We start from the raw sequence: 19,813 nt of genomic DNA on the forward strand, positions 1-19,813 counted from the left end.
TGTGCAAAAGCTGCTTAAAAATTCCACATTAAGCAACTAAAATGGCACATAATATATTTCTTTTAATTTTAAAAGGAGAAGATTTGAGATGAAAAGAATATTCATCTCAAAGAGAAAGCTGATGGGAACCTTAATCCTGTCCTTTCCAGCAACCTACAGCCAGGAATACAATTCATTCTCCAAAGTTCACACACTGTTGCCAAAAGAGAACAATGTTTCTACTTCAGTATCTCCCAAGAAGAGTTGGAGAAACATGTGAAGAATCACAAAAGAGGCAGGAAAAACAGCTCGTAGAAGGCAGCTCTGCTTTTCACACTGCTAGTATAGAATATTAATGAATCAACTCTAGTCTGCGTATATAATATTGTAAAGCTTTTTTCTCTCCAAATAACTCTTCAGAATTCAACTTACCAGTATGTGAGGTAAAGGAAGATTACTTAACGTGTAAATTCATCCTCAAGAAGATGATTCTCTTCCCATTACCTCAAGTTAAAAAGCCAATAATAGTTTCCTGAAACAGTGCTTCGGTTAAAACAGTGATGTTATAATCTTACTGTCTTCACTACAGTTTCACAGAAGAGTTAAGGTTGGAAGGGACCTCTAGAGGTCATCTGGTTCAACCCCCTGCTCAAGTAGGTCCACCTAAAGCCAGTTGCCCAGCACCATGTACAGATGGTTTTTAAGTATCTCCAGGGGTGATGGATATGCCATCACCCATCTGGATAACCTATGCCAGTGCTCAGTCACCATTCCAGTGGGAAAAAATAGATTTCCTTATGTTCAGTCTAGAACTCCTGGGTTTCAGATGTAATCTATCAGAAAAAAGTCCTGGTTTAGCTTTTCACAAGGAAAAATGTTTGTTGCTGAATACTCAAAAGTCCCACAATGTTCAGAATAAGCCCATGCCCTTATTTGTTAATTTCCAGAACTTAAGAATAACCCAGCATGAATAAAATCTGGATGAGGAGGAATGGCAGAGATCATACACAACAGACCTACATGTATCATTTGGCTGTATGCTACTGCATATATAAACCACTTAACACTGCACACAAGAAAAAGACACAGATTGTGCATCCATTGTTTTTCTTTGTAGTTTTAATTCAAACATTCTAAATTGTTAAATATGACTGACCATAATCAAAAGTCATTTATATACTTTGAAAATCCCATTTATAGAAACAAGCTTTTGGAGGGTCCGAATCACCCTAATTGAATGCAATCTTCTCTTCATAAAGAGACATGGGTTAACCAAGCAAATAAATAAAATAAAACATCTTACTTTTCCACCAATTAAAGGGAGGACATGCATCTTTCCAGTCTGGCTTTCTTTTACTGATGAGACAATTAGGCATGTTCCACAAAGGATAGCTTGGCGTCTTGTCCATCTGTTGACTGGCAAATGTATTTTCCCTTTTCGAACATTGTACATTCCTGAGAGCTGAATCCGTTCGGAGCTGCCAGTGCTGTGGGGCTTTCCTGAAATAGAAACAAAAGCATCCACTTAATCACAGAAAATCTTTGTTTCTTTCACTCAAGTAATCCTGAGACTTGATCAGGAAATTTACAAACTGCAACATGGCAAATGAAGTACAACTTCAAAACCTTGCAAGCAGGTAATTTAGTATTAGCTTCAGTACAGTCTTCTTCCATAGGCAGAAGGATATGACACGTTGGTATCATGAGGAGCAGATCACATTAAATAATCTGCAATAATCATAGAAGCACCAATTAATGGTATCAGCCTTCTCTCTGGAACCTGGAAACCAAATGTTGTCCACAACAATAAGTAATTGGTTCCTGTTGAGTTCACAAGGTGTGTGGTAATTGCAGAAGGGGGTGATGTAGTGCGTGCTGACCTGTATCTTTGCATTTCCATGTCTCTTCTGGCTGTCCTTCAGGTTGTGGATCAAACAGCTTCAAAAGCTTCCTGAAGAACACAGGTCCTACCTCCCCCAGCCCACACTGCTCAGTCCAAACCCCACAGCAGAGGCTGCACACTCAGCCATTACATTAGCAGGTGCAACCTAGATGAAACCCCTCAAAGACCCTGCTTTAGTCTGAGTAAAGATTTGGAAAGAGTGAAGTTATTTTGTCTGCATTAGAATGAACTCACTATTTTTAGTAGTTCAGATTATTAGCATAACTACTAATTAGACCAAATCTGTTAAATGACTTTAAATGTCTCAGATTCTACTAATCTAATCTATTAATAAGATTCTACTCTACAGAAAATATCATGAGCGATGGCAACACAAAGACAAGCACTTCTCATCTCTGCTCTTTCAGGATGTAAACGGGAGGCACAATTTACTCATTCTAATCTGATTTATCTACACCACCTTACCCTATCAAACCCTAAACAGTCCAGGCCAGATCTGAGTCATCCAAATACATCTAAGTATTTCGCAAACAAGAGACAAGAGCTAATCATGTTCAGGTTAAACCAGTTCAAATTTATGTAAGAACAGCAGGGTTGGTGAACCTCGGGAGAGAGCTCCCCTGGATAAACAAACCAAAGGGTATGTTAATTTCAAGTAGCTTCCCCATCATGATAAAAGACAAATCACTAATTTCCCTGCACTAATGTTTACCAAAATTCTTAAATACAAGGAACTAAAACCTTATTAGGACTCCAGAAAAGCAACACTAGTATTTCAGAGCTGTGGCTACTGATCTCCAGCAGTGACAAGTGCTGCACACTATTACTTCAACTTGCTATTATTCCTGCTTGCATGACAGCTCATTTGTCTCAATAAGTCTGCTCTTGCCTTCAAATTATCCATGGAAAGATAGAAGACACCTACCACATGCCCTATCCACTGTCATTCTCTCACCCCTGCCTAGCCCACGCCAATTCTTGTCCTTATCTTTAAAAGCAGCCTTTTTGAATCTTCCTGCCAATTTAATGAGCCAACACTTGGCACAGTTACCCTCAAGCCTTGCTCTGCTCTAATAAACACTAGCATTTAGGCTACCAATGTCTGCCAGTTTGGATCTGCAGGAACATCATTGTTGCTTGAAGCTGAAACACTGAAACTTTAATGCCCACAAGGTATCAGCATCAAATTCAAAAATAGGTGCTCCAGGAAAGCAGTAGTTACATTGCCAAGCAAATTCATATCCAACCATAGAAGCTGTGGATTAACTCTTTGCCTAACAGAGGGAAATGGGACACCCATTCTGTGCAAAGCCACAAGACAACTGATAGAGAATACAAGTGAGGAAATTAGAGCAACTCAGCCTTAACAAACACAAAAGCTGAACCAAATATTACATTGGGAATATGAAACATTTAGTTCTTAAAGTAACTGAGAATTTATCTAGCTTGTGCCACAGAGCACTGATTAAAGAATTAACACACACAAACAACCACATCTCTGTAATGGAGTAAAAAGTGCTGGGTAAATACTAATAACACAACTGTATAAGGAATAGCTGTCAGGGATGTGTGCAGTTGTACCTCTAAAATTTTATTTTATGGTCATCTTCTCAGGTCTGTTTTCTAACCGTGTACTCTGTAACTTCCCAGGAAAAGCAGAACATGCTGCTGATAGAAACCCCTTAAGACTTTAAGGCATAAATTCAATCTCTTGGGAGGACAAGCTCATTTAGTATTTCAACATAACCAAATGCAACTTTCACAAACATTCAGGAACAAAGGGCATAATTTGCACTTAATCTGGGCAGACCTGTGTCCTGGAAAACACCAAACCCCAGAAATTTTTCAGGAGTATCGTGGATAGCAAAGAGTATGAGCTCTGGCTACAGTGCTGCAGCCAAGAGGCTTAGTGGGAAACACAGCAGCATTCTGAGGCAATTAAGCGGTAGCATTATCCTGCGTAGTCCAGTGGTAAAAAGACTACCACACTAGGAGGTACTCACACTTCACAAGGGGTACTGAAAAGCTAGTCTTGGAAAAAGTTACAGGGGAAAATAAATTCAGATGCCTGAGAAATCTGCTTTCTAGGACCAGACCCTCTTGGACTAAGTACATGATGTTAGGCACAGCTGGACCTGTAAACACTCAGAAGTCTCTAAAAAGTAGTTCCTAAAATTTCATGTAAATTCTCAGAGTTTGTAAGTCACAAGATCCAGTAGCAATTAGTATCATTAGTAAAGGTTTACTAAAAAACCTGGAAGAGTGCTATCACTGGAAGTATTCCTGCTAGATATGAACTGTATTTTCTCTCAGACTTCACATTTGACTAGAAAATTACTGGAATAAGAACCTTCAGCTACACTTACAAATACCAAAAAAAAAAAAAAAAACCCAAAAAAAAACCAACCAAAAAAAACCCACAAAAAAAAAAAAAAAAAAAAAAAAAACCACCCCAAAAAAAAAAAAACCTCCATTAAACTCAAAGGAACCCTTCAAAGGATTTAAGGTGCTTTTTCCCAGCAAGTACTGTCCTTTGCTAAGGGAAAGCCAGAAGGCTCTTGATGAGAACATACAGAAATAAACACTGGACCTATTTCATTAAAGCAAATGGTTTCTCTCTTCCATTTCTTGTCTACTTCACTATATAACCAACCATCTGGTTGCACCAGATGATGTTTCAAGGTTCCTTCCAACCTGGGCTCTTCCATGATTCTCTAACTTGAAAAGCTCATGTTCAATATTGGATCACATGTTGTTGCCTGAGACGCAATCTGCTCACATATTCAGTTTTCTTCCTGCTTAAGGACTGTCATCATTGATATTTGATAAAACACTGTGATACTATTATCATGCAAGTGAGGGAAAAAAAAAAGAGTCAAAAGCCACTAACTTATTTTAAGTGGAGGTTAATCAAGGACATACCAACTAGTTGTGGAACTAAATTCCTAGATTCGTAAATCTGCCAAAGTAATTTTTGCAGGTAACTGAGCAAAAGCTGTTTGAAAAGTTGCAGCCTTGCCTATTAAAAAATAAGCTTGGACAGACTGAGCTTTAAAGAGCTCAAGTATTAGCCGCCAAGAGAGCATAAAAGCAGGATAAGTTTAAATGACAGTGAGCTCTGCCACAGCAGAAGTGGGATGGGGTTTAGAAAGACTGTGAAGCTATCTAAGGCTGGCTTAGATTCCTCACTTCAGGGAGGAAAGCAGCAGGTGGCAGAGTCTCCTGAAAGCGGGCTCATCCCTGACAGGCTGGGGAGTGAAGGACGAGGAAAAGGCTCAGAACTGCACCTGCCTTTTCTATGGCCTGGAAAATAATCAAATCAGAAGGCAAATGACATTTTTTAATTCCAAGTGTACAGAAAGATGGGGGGAAATTTGGACTACACCAGAATGCTTTTAGGCCACGAACCAAACACCACAAATTACGGCACAACTACAGCATCACCACCAAAAATCTGTTGGTTTTGAGGTACCCCGCCTCTAACAGTGCCAGTGGAAGCACAGTTTTCAGTAAAAGCGTCAGCAGTTCTGAAATTATGTTCCTCAATCTGCCTCAAAGACCTCCCATTCAAGATTTAGGAGGCTGCATGAGATTCACATACAGATGGTTCTTCAATTTTCACTAACTCTGAAGGAAGCAAATGAGTTTTCACAGGGGCTGTGATAATATACCAAAGCCAGATAAAATGGTAATGATGATCCTTTGTGACTTGAAACATAAATTTGAATCCTTCCAAAAACTTAAAAAATAATTATTGTTGCACTGATCAGAGTGAAGGCAAATAAGCTAGAATATCCAGAAGAGTCACATACCAGAAAATGTTTTTCAAATGCTAAGCCCAACCAAAGCTCTTTGAGTGTTTTAGCAAGAAACCATGAAAAGATTATTTTTCATTCCTGTCAAGTCTCCAAGACTACAGCAACTCCTAAGCACCCCCACAACAGGACTTTTGTTCTGTGCAAGGCATTAGAAGAGATGCCTCAAGGAATTATGAGCAGACCACTCATTTGGCTATCTTGATATTCATGGCTGAATTCCTCTCGGTTTTAACTCCTCCAGAGTCCTGGAGGGAAACTAGCAGAATTCACAAGGATGAAGAAAAGCAAGGAATTTCACTGAAACAGCAGGACTGTCTTTAGAATCACAGAACCTACCCTGCTTTATAGGAAGCAGGATGGAACAGGAGTAATCTTTCCACGATGTTAAAGAACTAAGATCTCACCACAAGCAGCCTGAGGAAGCTCTGGATACACAACGCACTGACATCCTGCTTGGTGCAGAGACTTCAAACCTTATTAAATAAATACCCACAGCCACTTGCTTTGGATTCTGGAGTAAAGCTCTTTATCCCAGTGATGGAAAGCATATGGAATACATTACCATCAGAAGTTATAAAATACCAGCTCATTATGGGACATAAAAGTACTTGGGGAGAAAAAAACCCTCTCTTCAGCAATACGGCTGATTAAGTTGCAAGTACTTAGTATTCCCCCCTGTTTGAAAAGTACAGCCAATAAAGTCTGTCTCTAAAGAGCGACTTAAGACATTACCAAAATAAGAGCAGGGAAAAGTGTTGACTTAAGAAACACGTTCACTTCTGTGCAGCAGGTCTTATTTTTATTACTAATATTGGTTTGATGGAATGAAAACTAAAAATTCCTCGTGACCTGCATGGTGCAGGCAGCCCGGCCAGCTGGAGAGACTGCCCGCCCCAAGCCATCTCGGGTATTTGCCAGGAGTAAGAGAGGCTTAAGTTATTATTCAGTAGGAATAGTGTCAAAGTTTGAGACTTCTCAGAAGTGACTGAATTAACTCTGAGTGCCTAATTTAGGGATGTACTTTTCCTGCTACAGCTGGGCAGCTACAGAGGTCGTCATCCTCCTCTGCACAGTGCTGGGCCCTGACCAGAGGCCAGCATTGCATCAGCCCTACCACATCAGCTGTTCCTTGCAAGGTGTCCCCCAGCCCTTTCAGACAAAACAGGCTGCTTTCATTTCTTGCTTCTCCTTTTGACTGAGAGGCCTTAGGGACAGCTCATGGTGAGTCGTTCAGCATGGAGAGCAGAGAGGAATGGCACGTAGGGGCCAGATCTGTGACACAGTGGCTGCTGCTGGAGAGGATATGTAATCAAACTCACCATGGCTTTCAGCAAGTCATTTCAGAAACAAGATATTACACAGACAAATATTCTGTGAATATCAATCCTTGTACTCATTGGAGAAAAAGAACACCCAAAAACCACCATTCAGTTTTGAAGATTTTGATCTGAATCCACTTGGGAAAGCAGGGCTATTCCCTAGCTGGTCAGGGGGAGCCAGCAGGGTGGGTGGCAGCCCCCGAGTTCACACCTGGAGCACTATCCCCACTGAACCAAAACGAGAACACCTCATCCTACCTTGCCTACAAACCTGCAAATCAAAGCTCAATGCTGGTCCTGCCTAAATATAAATGCAAAGAGGCCTCAGCTCAAAACATGGAAGTGTTTGAGTGTCTTTGCCCACCATTTGGGAAACTACATTGCAACTGCTGAAACCTTACTGCCAGATCATTCTGCAGATTTCTACTTTTGCTCAAGTCCTTTGATTAAACACAGATGAAGCTACTGCCTACAATGTTTTTGAAGCTTTTCAGTCATGTAAGGCTGCTTCCCCTTTCATTCTCATCAAACTAAGGACAGCAGTGATGACTTCAGGCAAGCCCCAGTGCAATGAAATGTATAAAAATAAAGCAGCAAGTTGGATTTAAAAAAGAAAAAAGAGGGTGGAAGAGGAAGCAAAAAAAAAAGTAAATCCTCAAACTATTGTACTGCTCTCTTTTTTTATTTGAAACTTACAAAGAAAACCTACATACAGACACATGCTTATTAGAAGTATTTTTTCTTGTCCACACTGTCATAATTTAGAAATAACGGCACAGAATTAGCAGGTTTTATATTTAACTAAGACCAAGGATTCACCTGACAGTCTCTACCAGAAGGCTGCTTTTGGAAAGGTAACAGACCAAGGATATATTTCAAAGTTTCACCTGTCAAATCATTCCAAAATCAGCAATTGAATTTTTGCCCTGAAATCTACTTAGACCCTTAAAGATTGCTGCAAGATTTAACACAAGGCTGCAGACTGCTTCTATACTGCTCAGTCAAAGAGGGACTTGGTCACCATTACACTGTTCTTAAGGGCATGTAACTATCAGCATAGTTCCACAGTTTACTCATTATACTCCTCATTTTGCTGCACTCTGTATTGTATGGGTGCTGGGGGCAACTCTGAAATAGTTCTGTTTCCTTTAGGAATTAGCAGTTCAAGCTCTACTACTTGAAGGCTGTTGTCTTTTCACCCGAGAAAGAAAAGCAGACTCCAAATGATGAATTTTACTGAATTGTGTTAAACTCATCCTTTTCTTTAAGGAAACATTCACTCTGAGACAAAACTGGCAGAGTAGAACACAGACGAGCCTTTAGTTTTTGCGAAACATGTTCCTCCTACTTTACAGGAAGATCACTCTTAAAAGCAAGCATTACCACTGCATGATGTGATGCAATAAAACATATTAATAGTTTTATAGCCATAATCCTGCCTTCCACTTCAGAGTAAATCCTCACAGGAGGAAAGGTTTGTATGTATTTCATATTTCAGAAAATATCCCTCTTTCCCCACTGAGACAGAGTTCAGTCCTTGTTCACATGATCATTCCTTTTATCTTGTTCTCAACAAGACTCACCATCTTGACACATGGTATCAACACTGCAAAGGATATCACAGGCAAAATGTAACAAAAATTACTTCTCTGAAAAACTTTTCTATCAAGTGTCATGTAGATCCATGGAAGATGGCTGTAATACTTTTAACGTCAAAAACTAAGAATCAAAGTATATAAACAAAAGCTTCTGAAGGAAAACCTAACAGTGATTCAGCAGAATTCATTGAAGAGTCATCGTTAACCAGCACAACTCCTACACTAGGACGACCTAATAAAGGCAACAAGCTAAAGCAGGATATGTAGCAGTGGACAGGACACTATTTGCAATTAAAAGGACGCAAGCACAGTGGAAATTCTTCTGGATTACTATGTAGAGACAGCAAACACAAAGCCTTGGAATGCAATTGCTCTGATTGTAGCAAGTGAACTCAAGATCTAGCTGCTTCAATGTTATTTTGACAGATTTTGAAGTTCAGTTTGTACAAGCAAACATCTATAAACACAGACTCACCCCCAACAAACTGAAAATCCACCTGGTTCTTAAACTCTTCACCCTATCTATCCCTACAGACTACTCCTGCAGCTGAAACACGGGCCCTTCACATTCAAACTCTCAGACCTATGCCCCCCCCCATTCACTTCACTTGTCTGCAGGAAATCCAAACAAGTTACATGCAGTCAGGGTTGTTTACTTAAGCAAAATAAAGGCAGACTTGATGTCCAAACTTCTGCTAGCATTAAAAATACAAGGGAGATGCAGGCTGAATTCTGTTGTTTTGTTCAAATATCTCATCCTTTATAAGAAAGCTTATAAAAGTGAGAGTCACCTGCTTTCCAGTAGCAAAACTCAATACCAACTCTTTTGGGAAAAAACCATATGTCAACTCTCCAAGGAGAAATAACTGAAATATCCTGAAAATATACCACCAAAAAAAAATGTCATCTTCCTCCTGTGCTTTAACAAAGTTGCAAAAAGCTGTAATATTGGTCTAGAGGCTTCCAGGAAGACTTATCTAAAACAACTTTCCCATCTTGAACTTGGATTCATTTAAGGAAGCTACTGACTAAGTTCTTCAGTGACAAAATCTGCCAAGTATTTTTGGTCAAAGTAAATTTAAAACAGAATGAGTCTTACACTGGGAAGACTTGTGCTAAATTCTGGTCAAATTCCTTACATGTATTTCTTTAAAAGAATACTTTAGCAATACATTTCAAGTTATCCCTTATTAAAATGGCCTCAAAAAACTCCACTTTCAAGCTGGAGTTAAAAGGTGAAAATGTAATAGATGGGGCCAAAAAAAACAAAACAAAACAAAAAAAAAAAAAAAAAAAAAAAAAAAAAAAAAAAAAAAAACAAAAACAACAAAAAAAAAACCAAACTACTTACAAACTCACCAGTACTTGTCATGACTTTTAGGATAGTATGTGCAGCTTCTGTAGGATGGGACCCAATGAATGCTCAACTGACCTTTCCCCTTTCATCCCAATTCAGCCCCTATAAAGCACAGCTGAACAAAATGCTGAAAATGCACTTTTTTTCTGGTGAAGTCATGCAAAAATTGAATTCTACTTGTTATACTCCCAACGCACAATAAAGCCACAAGCACAGTAAAATCCCTGGCCTCCCAAAGGATACTTATCCTGTCTAAAGCAATTGCTGTACTGGCAAAAGCTCTGAGCTAACCAACTGTTTTAGGCAAAGCTTGAGTCTTGATGGAATTGAAGAGCAAAATTACACTGAAGTTAGCAGCAGCTTTCAGGTTTTATCAGTGTTAGATGCTCAACAGGAGGCATGGCAATGTAAGCTCAAAATAACCACTTGAACATACACTCCTCTGAGAAGGAAGAATGACAGCCCCTGGCAGAAGTTCATCTGTATGCCTTAATACTACAACAGAAATGTAGGCATCCATGCTCCTTACCAGCAGAAGTTTAGCAAATCCCCACATGCCCTTGGAATGTACCTGCCTTGCCCCAAGGAGGGAAGATGGGGGTAGTCAAACATTTTAAAAAAGCTACAGAGGAACACGTGTGCATGCTAGGTCAAGAATTGTTTTGTATGAACTTCTTACATAACAGAAATGTCATCTTTCAAAGTATTCTAGACTAAAATTCCATCAACTGCAAGATGATTAAGCTATTTTATGTGTTAAATATATTCAAGTTCCAAGTACAGTGGTTTTTCTCCTTGTTCTTTCATCAGAAGAAACAAGTCAGGCATCCTACATATCTAAAAGCATGTAGTAATCTAAATCCTTGTTAAGGTAAAACATTTTAAGTATGACACTTCCTACCACTGTACTAGCATTGTTGCACAGATCAAAATCTAAACTCAAGATTTATCATAGGACCCAACTGATAAATAGCTTATATCAAAACAATTCTGTAGAGTATTGCACAGCTATTGCTAGCACATCTCAACTATGTCTAGTTTAAAAAATCACAAATAACTGTGATATGAAATGATACTGAAAAATTTATAACTTGTCCAGTCAAGTCCCTCATAAGTTTAGCCCTGCAAAGAGAAGGCCAGAATTCTGGATTTCAAATTGGCAACATCTAAAATCAAAAGCCACAATATCTAATAAATAAAAAGAGAGGAACTAGTAGGTAAAGGTTGAGTGACTGCTTTAAATTGCACAAAGAAAGAGAAATACAAAAGCCAGAAGAAACAGCACAAGCAATTAGTCAGACTTATCTGTCATTTAAAATGCAGCTTCATTAACATGAGATTTCAAGCTATTGCTAGAAGGAATTCTGGCTGACCTTATAATCCAATCTTACTCCATCGTATCAGCTAGTGTGTTCACAACTTGCTAGGTAAGCTTAGTTCATACATGTTATGTCTATACCTTGGCTGCTTTTCCCATGTACTAGTCATCAATATTTATACATGCATGTGATTTTATGTAGTATGCTAATACAAACCTTTTGAGGAGCTAGTCAGAGCAATAATGGTTTTGGTTCTGACTTCAGTAAGTAGGCACGGAGTATATATTCAGCTAAAAGTGAGAGCTGCAACAAGCCACAAGGACACTCTCCTCTCCTACAACACTGTAGAGCCTGTTCTTCACACCACCCTTAACAGCCCTTCTTTTTCACTTCTCTCTTATCAGCAAAAGCAGCTTCAAAGAATCACACAGAAGCCTGGATGATGAAAAAGGAGAGACAGGGTTTACAGATACCCTTGGAAAGCTTCACTACCTGGATTTCTGCCTGCTTTAACCATCCACCTTATTTCCTTGCTAAAGAATACAGACCCTTTGATTCATGCTAACTTGGCTTCAATCATTCAAGTGTTTTCTTTTTTCAGATTTACACGACAAAGGCTGGATTATGCTGATATACATTAAACGTGTGTCAGCAGCAAAATTCTGTACCTCAGGCCGCATTCCTGAGCAAAAAGAAAAAACACAAGACAGAAGGAAAGCTGATTTTATAAAGTGTGAAGAAGAAAACAGTGGGGAGAGATATGCATCATGAAGAAACATGAAAAAGCATTTTCTCAATGCTTTTCTACCCCTGGAAACAGGCAGAGAAGATTTATCGCATGCCCTCAGATATCAGGTTTGACACAGTTTCTTCTCTTTCCTACCTCAGAGACTAGGAGTAACTGGATAGCATATGGGAATTGTCTAGGAGTGCACACCATACGGTTTTATTACAAAGGAGAGGAAAAAACTAGAAGACATTGGCTTTTTCCATTCCCTTTTTAAATTAAATCAACTATCACACATCTGAGTCATCTCCAAACCCATCAGTTTTCTGTCCAAAGCACTCCATGGGTCTGTGAAAGGATAATCACAAGTAGTAGCTCATAAGCCTGACTACACTCTAAAGTTTCTTCTTGGATGCTATACATCCTTGTAAGAAAAATGTTGAAAATTCCCACACCCATAGCAAGAGCAGGAAAAAGCCTGTACAAAGGTCCAGTTTCCCAAGTAAACAGTCTGATTTGGAGCTCCTGAAGCCTCAGGAAGTTATCTAGGAGAAATCAAAACAAGTTCATAAGTTTCAGCTTTGACAGGAAAGTGAGTATGCTAAAAACAACCTCAGGAATTTAAATTCATGAGAGCACCACTGTAACTCTGATTCCTGATAATTTTAGAAAAGGATCCACAAATACCCACCATGAGTCCTTTGTGCCATACTAGTAGGATCAACTGGAAGTTAGGGCTACTTGCCAAAGTTTTCTCCTTTCAGTGGAAATACCGAGACAAGTCTGAAAAGCCCAGCTACATATGGGAAGACCCCATCCTGAAAGTCAAACATCATCTCTACTGGCATTTGAATCCAAGACCTCTCAATACCACAAGAGCAATCCAGCTGAACAGTGTTCAGTATAATACAAAGCACAAGTAAGTCCATTTAAGAATATTGATTGTGGTCAGACCATAATAGTATTTAATTTTTCTGCCCTAGAAATGAATGCTTTCTCTACCATTGGAAAAAATATTGCGGCTACACAGAGACACAGTAGTTAAACTGTTTACTTTGAAAAAAGCTGAGCAACTGACACTGTTCTACCATCCATCCTGGCCCAATGCTAGCATCTAAAAACAAACAAAAATACCCCAACAAAACCAAAGCCACTCCCCTCTAAAGCACATCCTTTCAAAGTTCAGCACATCTTAATCTTATTAAAACTATTTGAACCCTCCACCCTGTAATCAGGGGTAAAACCTAAAATATGCAATATCTCATTTAAGCAGGCTCTCCATTTCGACCCACCCACTCTCACTGACCAATTGTCTTAAGTGCCTGGCTCCTTACAGAGGAAGGGATCACATTACATTTGTCTTTCTGAAAGCCTTTTCACAGGTCACCTCCATGCAGAGGAATGCAAATGGCCAGGACTTTATGATCACATATCCTAATGGCAGAAATCCTCTCCTGTGCTATCTCACCTGAATAGAGAGGAGGAACAAGAGACAGTGGATTAAAACCACCTCATCTGCCTCCCCGTTCCAGAGATCTACTCTGTGAGTGGATACAGCCACACATCCACAGAACAAGGAACAGTATTAAAGCTCTTCTCTCTAAAACACACATGATGCTTCACTGTCAGAAAAACCATAGGAAAGGTCTGTGATCCTCTCATTCACAAACATTTGCAGGATTACATTTGAAAAGCATTTGGACAGATTTTGAAAAGAATCCTTCAAAAATACTATCATTTTGATTCCTCTGCCCACTCATCCTCCTTTGAGGGAGAACTGAGACTCCTGAAGACTTTTTTTTTTTTTGACACTTTCTATTTATGTTCCAGATATCTTCATCTCAACCTTAGCAAGAAAGGAAAGGAAGAAGTCAAGGATACATCATAGTTGCAGTACTTTAATTTATAGTATCACAGCAACAAGAATTTATTCAGTGATATTATTAGGGGCAAAACAATAATTAATTTTAATTACAAACTGTTTACTTTGCACATGGGAAGCATGTTGGGTACAAAATGCCAAGCACTGCCAACCTCCAAAAGACCATTATTCTATTATACTTCAGATCTGCAGAACTCACGTTTTGATTTTTTTTTTTAATGGAAGTTTCATATACAGTATTGCTACATTAACAGATTTAATGAGATGCTCTAATTTCTAGGCATTTTAAGTAGTAGATGATTTCTAGATAGCTAGACAGATCACATTCAGCTACATAAGGAACAATGAGACTAAACTGAAACACCATAAAATTATTCAATGTAGTATTTTTAATGAAAAATTATCAAATCCCGGAATCACAGAACATGCTGAGTTGGAAGGGACCAATCACAATCCTCGAGTCCAGCTCCTGGCCCTGTACAGGACTCACACCATGTGCCTGAGAGCACTGTCCAAACAGTTCTTGAACTCTGCCAGGCTTGGTGCTCTGACCACTTCCCTGAGGCACCTGTTCCAGTGCTCCAGCCCTCAGGGGAAGAACCTTTCCCCAAAATCCAGCCCTGCCCGGAGAGAAGGCTTTCCCTGGCCAGAACACCAAGCAGGGAAATTTTACCACCAGCAGAAGCACCTCCCCAAAACTTGAGGAATCAACTGCTTGGCAACACAAGAAAAAGGGAGCCAGTCATCAGGATCTTCTTTCTGCTTCAAGGAACATTGTCATCTCTATTTTAGTTTTGCTATCAAACCTGGATGAGGAGAAGAAGGCTTGAGAACAGTCTTACACTATGAGAACATCTGCAAAGGTGTAACGGGAAGTAGGAAGGAGAGGGAGAATTGCCCCTCCAATGCAGGAAAACATTTTCCCTTATTGCCCCAGTTTGCCTTGCTCAACATTCTGCTCTGAGTTTTTGTAGTGGCCTCCTGCTGGTTTTTGAAGCAAATAAGCCAGTGACCCAGAATGTAATCAAGGGAAAAGAACTGTGTAGTTTACTTCATCCAATTTGCATTTTGCATATTGTATAGTATGAAAAGCAGTTTAGACATACTTTCTCTCACTGCTCTACTGAACTATTTGCTATTAGAATTGTTAATATAATGTGAGAACTCACTAGGTGAGTTTAAAAACACTTTGATTCACATTTACTTTAATCGTCTTTTTCCTACAAAAGCATACAGTTGTTTAGACTGCTCACAAGCAGAGAGGCTTTGAGCATGCACAGCAATTGCACTCAAACATTCATACAACTTGGCATTTCAACAATTCTTGGCCAGTTGTTTTACCCTATAATCCACTTTTTTTTCCATCTCCTTGAAGTGCTTTTGCTAATTCTTTGCCTCAGGTTTTGCTGCTTCCAGGGCAGAACTCACCACTGTCTCCACAAGCTGGCTTCAGCAGGGGTTCGTGTGCACCTCCCCAGCAATGACACGAACAGCCCAAAGCTCTGTTAGGAAGGCTTATCCCATAAAGCACGGCCACAGTTACTTAACATGGCAGAGATCACTTCCCCGAAGCTACCTTAAATTCATGGTAAAAATTATACAAAGCACATTACTAGAGCAATGTACAACCTGGAACCAAGAGTGCCATATCAGCCACTGACAAATTTCAGAGGCCTGACAAATTTCTACATTTGAAATAAACGGTGGAAAGCTTGTCCTAATAATCTGTAGGGAAAAGGCCCTCAAATTTGTAGGACAGCACTAAGGAATGCTGGCCAGCATATTCTAACGTTCTGTACTATACACAGCAAGCCAACCAGAACTTGCTACAAACATAAAAGCAAAAGGAAACAAAACTGGCCACTCTTCTCCAAAACATAGGCTTTGCTTGAATTTGAACTTGGAGACTTGGAGATTTCAGTTCCAAGGATGCAATGATTTGGCAGCTGTCACAGAGGTCTTGTCTTACTGAATCATGAAGTTCAGTCTGAGGATTTCATGTAGTTTCAAAGCCCTTTGAGAATCTTTGGAAAATAAATTCATCAATCCACCAGAACCTAATCACTACAGGAAACATAACTTTTTAACAACTTAGCTTTTTAACTGAGAAACTATCTGAAAGAGATAGTTGTCTTAACATCTTAATTTGAAATAGTCAAATCTATAAAACTTAGTATTTTTAAACTTAGAACATAGATCACCTCTGAAGAAGACTGTACTGCTGTACGGAATTTTTTGGGGGGTTTTTTGTGTTTTTTTGTACTAGAAGCAGTTAATTCATAATGAACATGAAGATGATCCCTTCTAAGACATTTAAAGCTAATGCAAAAAAGACATTCTGAACCCACACGTGGTATTAAGTTTTCACCACATAGAACCCAATGCATGGAAAGAAAATTCTCATGTTCCCTCAGTAAAGTTTGCTTGTGGAGCATGTGGAAATTATCTGAGAGCACTGTGCTAGGCCTCAGGATATGGGATTAAAACCCAAACTTCTATCCCTTACTTTTCTTGACTTCTAAGTTTTATGCATTGTTCACCATTTCAGAGAGGGGGAAAAAAGAGGCAAAGGAAAGAAAGCACAAAATTACTTCTAAATCTTTCTATGTAAGCTGCAAGAAGAGAGCTGTGTTCATCCAACACATTAGGGGAGGAAGAAATTTGTTTTGAACAAAGTAAACACAATTCAATATTTGAAGTTAGACTTCAAAATCTACTTGCAAACTTCACAGTCCTAACTAGGTACTGTCACAATGATAACCTCGGTACAATAGCTCAGGACTACATTTATATTTCTTGGAAATAGTTGCAACAGCGAGTTTCCCTGTGACTAAATATAATCTCCCCAGAGATGCATCAGACAGGCTCATAACTCTTCTGTTAAGGAAACCTGCCGAAAGGTAAAAAATGCGACAACAGCAGTTTTAGAGAGGGATCCGTCCGGAAAGATCGCAATAATGAAGAAAGCATATTCAAGAAATCTATCCTTTCAAAGCACAGGACTCTTTATCAAGTCACCCACAGCTTTATCTACACAATCCAAATAAAAAGATTCTGTTTGAATAAGGCCATTATTTGGTCTATTCTTCTAAATTTCTCCTTAAGCTAAAGGACAGCAATGCTCCAAGGCAATGCTAAATTTATTATTTAATGAAAACAAAAGAGGAACAGAACACATTTAGGACACATTTCTCTGAAGTATATTACTGAAAGATAAAAGATGCTATCAAGCACAAGACTTATCCAGCATGGCATAGACAGCTTCTTCCTGCAGATGTACCTTTGACAAAAACAAAGAACATACCAGGCTGGAAAACAGGGAATGCTGCAAGTTCCAAGGCTGCTGCACGCTTTTCACCTAACCAGAACGTCTGTCTATGGTATATTGTCTTGTTGCGAGGTTTAAAAAAACCTACCCACCTTCTACAGGAGAAGCATAAAGCCACAATACCACCAATTCACAAAAGACACCTTCAATGTATTAAAATTACATTGCTACAACCAACTCACATACTTATATGAGTTGCTGTCTCCTCTCCTTGAGAGTTAGCCAGCATTGCAGGGTAGCAGACCAGAAGTAACATTTTAACGAGGGCAAGCCAACAGCATTACATTGAGAAAAAAGTACATTCAGTCTTAATCATTAGAGAGTCAATCTTCTGGTACTGTTCCTCAAGTACAGCACATAACATACAAGTACAGAGGCAGAAAGGTAAAAGAAACCCGTGAATGTACCAAACACAAAAATAGTCTGTGACCAGATCCCTTGACCTGGAACTAATGTAGATTTGTCTAGATTCTGTAAAAATCCAAGCACATTGAAACTTAGGGCTTTTTTTGTAATAAATTCCTTAGTTTAGCAGTAAAATGCAAAACACTTTAAACAAATATTCAAGCAAAAGGTGAAAACCTTCTATGGGCAGCCACTAGCAGTTTTAGCTATCCCTCAACCGATATCCTACATCACTATGCATCCTTAGTTCCATTCTCCTCTCTCCTCTGTATCCACAGATAATGATCCAAATAACATTTTGCAGTCTGCTATTATAATGCAGTTCGGCTGATTTTTTTCTGTCTTGTTGTTAATGCATTACCCCAAGACTTGTCATCCCACTGCTCTGAAACAAAAATAGTACACTTCTGAAAAAGTACACTTCTGAAGAGAACCAAGCCACTTGTTCTTATAAAAAGATTATCATGCCAGTACAAAGGTTGTTGTTTCTAACCGAGTTACTCAAGCATCCTGCAATAAGCCATTCAGAAGTTCATAGTTACTTGTCCAAACAGATTAGTCATATTAGTGCTGAAGCAATGGCATTATGTAAAACTCTGATCTGGTTCATTAGCTCCAAATCATATTTACAAAATGCAGCATGCTACTTCAGCATGTCTGCGGCAATCAGCAGTTAAAACACTTTCTTTTACCATCACCCATGATATATGAACACATGGGTAGCCAAAGCATAGCCCACGGGTGCTGGGCTCTCACAACTGCCTGCTCACTTAGAGCACAAAAGGTAGAGCCCATGGAGAGCAGGAGCTGTAGCTCTCATCACTTCATCTTAGTTTTAGTGGGTTTGCGCAGAGGGGTAGCCCACAGACAGACAAAGGCAGCAACAATGTGCTGCTCCATTTTCGAGACCTTGTGCACATTTATATCTGCTGATGAAACTGAGCCATTCTCCAATGGACAGAATTTAGATATTTATTCAACTTGACAGAATCAAGCTATTTAACAATGGGAGGAGAGCAGGGATGAAATAATGGGACTAGGATGTTATGAAGTGGAGCAGAGGTAGAATAAATACTGACATATCCCATTGTAAGTCTCAAGCTTACATTATTGAGTTGGCTTTGGAAACTAGGACAAGTGATCTGAATCATGACAAAAAGGCTTTCAAATATACACTGTCTGCTTTTTGTTTGGATTTGAAGAAAGCAAGCAGCTTCCCTGAACTGGTGGGTACATCCTCAAAGCTCTCCTCTTGAGAGTCATTTTCAATTTACCTATTTAAGATGGAAAGTTTTCCACAGAAAACTATCAAGCAAGTTAGCCTTTGGATTTGTTTGCTGTGAGAAACTGCATAGGTTGTGGATGTGCAGTCAGCAAGGTGCAATACCTAGGCCAGACAGAAATTACTGGAAAAAAATTTGCATTATTGTTTATAGGGTGATAGTATCATATCTGGTACCCTAAACCTGGTTCCCATAGCTCACTACTTGGTGAGGAGCAGTAGTAGGGGGAAGATGTGTGTATCTCTCACAAGAAGTAAATGGAAAGCTTTGTGGTTGTTTCACTACCTGATACTGTAAAGAGAAAAATACTTTCCTTCAACTGGTTAAGAAAATTCATTGCTCTGGGCCAGACAACACTGACAAAACTTAACCACATCACTACCCTCCCCTTAATACTGGCACAAGCCACGTGACAGCAGCAGAGCTTTGACATCTGCCCCTGCTGCTCTGTATGCCCCACACACCAGTTCAACTCAGTCTCTTCCACCATGAGATTCTCAAAGACTACAAGAGCCCCAAACCTGTCCCTAGGCTACTTACCTGCCTATAGGCCTTCTTAAACAAGATTTATTACTTTCTCACATATATATTTGTGCATATTTAAGTTCAAAGACCGGGTTGGCACATCCACACAAGTTACCACACAAGCAGGAATACGTACTGCTTATCTCAAACTCTGAAGTCTACTGCATCTGCTGCACAGGAATTATCCCCACCAAGTCCCTCTACCAAGACCATGATACTTTTTTGGTAAATGTAGAGACAGACAAGAGTCTACACTCTTGTGTAATAAAGACATACTTTCCTCAAAGAATCCTTGAGGGCAGTGGAGGAGTTAGTTCCACTCTTCTTCAGTGTTCAAGAAAGTAATTCTTTGCACTTCAGTTTCTATTGA

At 39.3% G+C, this 19,813-nt stretch overlaps 1 protein-coding gene across 1 annotated transcript in view; it reads right to left on the reverse strand.

Annotated features, from left to right (window-relative positions):
- PHLPP1 (PH domain and leucine rich repeat protein phosphatase 1) overlaps positions 1-19,813 on the reverse strand; it is a 135,170-nt gene that overhangs the window by 60,484 nt on the left and 54,873 nt on the right. The window contains exon 2 of the mRNA XM_053956738.1: positions 1,283-1,479. Within this exon, the coding sequence (XP_053812713.1) occupies positions 1,283-1,479 (197 nt within the window). The remainder of the gene's footprint in view (positions 1-1,282; positions 1,480-19,813) is intronic.

The sequence above is a fragment of the Vidua chalybeata genome, chromosome 1 (genome assembly GCF_026979565.1).
Source record: "Vidua chalybeata isolate OUT-0048 chromosome 1, bVidCha1 merged haplotype, whole genome shotgun sequence".
In the NCBI taxonomy this organism is placed as follows: Eukaryota; Metazoa; Chordata; class Aves; order Passeriformes; family Viduidae; genus Vidua; species Vidua chalybeata.